The sequence below is a fragment of the Pteropus alecto genome, unplaced genomic scaffold (assembly GCF_000325575.1).
Source record: "Pteropus alecto unplaced genomic scaffold, ASM32557v1 C17880635, whole genome shotgun sequence".
NCBI classification, from domain to species: domain Eukaryota; kingdom Metazoa; phylum Chordata; class Mammalia; order Chiroptera; family Pteropodidae; genus Pteropus; species Pteropus alecto.
In genome coordinates, this window is record NW_006488127.1 from 1 (window position 1) to 721 (window position 721).

Sequence of the window (721 nt, forward strand, 5' to 3'; positions counted from 1 at the left end):
GGTCAGTAGGAGACAGAAGAAGAGCTACATGCTGTGTTGACCATTTCCCTATGGGGAAGAGAATCGGCCACAGAACAGAATACTGTTGGTTTTGCTGTGCTGGATAAAGAAAAGGAAGGGGTGGTCAGCACAGAACCTGGAGGCAAACGATGCACATCGGCGCATCATGATGGCGGCAGTGGCAGCTGCAGCCTCTGTGCCTTCCTCGTTGACCTCCACAAAGGACTTGTGCACTACCTCGGACAGAAACAGGTCTTTCCCAGACGACATTCCGGAAAAGTCTGCCCTGCCCAGATCAAAGGCGTCGGTCATGCCGAGAGAGCGAAGAACATCCTTCATGTCATAGTTCTCCTCCAGTTTAAATCTAGGGAGGAACACTTCCACCTCTTGTTTGTCCAACATGTCTGGCCTCGTCCATTCTATGAATTTCTCATAAGTAAGTTCTTTTTCCACCTAGAAGAGGAGAGTTGAAGATTTTATAGTCTAGAACAGTGCTGCCCAATAGAACCATCTGCTATGATGTGAATACTCTATGCTGCACAGTAAAGATGGCAGTAATGGGAAGTTATGCTCGCTTTAGAAATATTCACTGGGACACGTGGAGAACTGCTAAGCAGAAATTCAATGTGATTCCCCTGCCATCACAGTGCGATTATTGCTTAGCACTCATTACCGTTTCCAAATCAACGTTTTCATCTGGAAGCATGATGATCATATTCAG

General features: G+C 46.6%; 1 protein-coding gene across 1 annotated transcript; it reads right to left on the minus strand.

Moving 5' to 3' along the window:
• Nucleotides 1–6: 6 nt before the first annotated feature.
• Nucleotides 7–715, minus strand: LOC102879463 (serpin B6). Its single transcript, XM_006925212.2, has 2 exons — nucleotides 674–715; nucleotides 7–453 (listed from the first exon to the last, which is right to left on the minus strand). Exons 1-2 carry the CDS (start codon nucleotides 713–715, stop codon nucleotides 49–51), a joined length of 447 nt encoding a protein of 148 aa, XP_006925274.1. The 3' UTR covers nucleotides 7–48.
• Between the last annotated feature and the right edge of the window lie 6 nt (nucleotides 716–721).

Coding starts and splice junctions, on each gene's coding strand:
- LOC102879463 (XM_006925212.2), bottom strand. CDS start 715: ATGATCATCATGCTTCCAGATGAAAACGTTGATTTGGAAACG. Junction 454..673: donor AAAACGTTGATTTGGAAACG/GTAATGAGTGCT, acceptor CTCCTCTTCTAG/GTGGAAAAAGAACTTACTTA.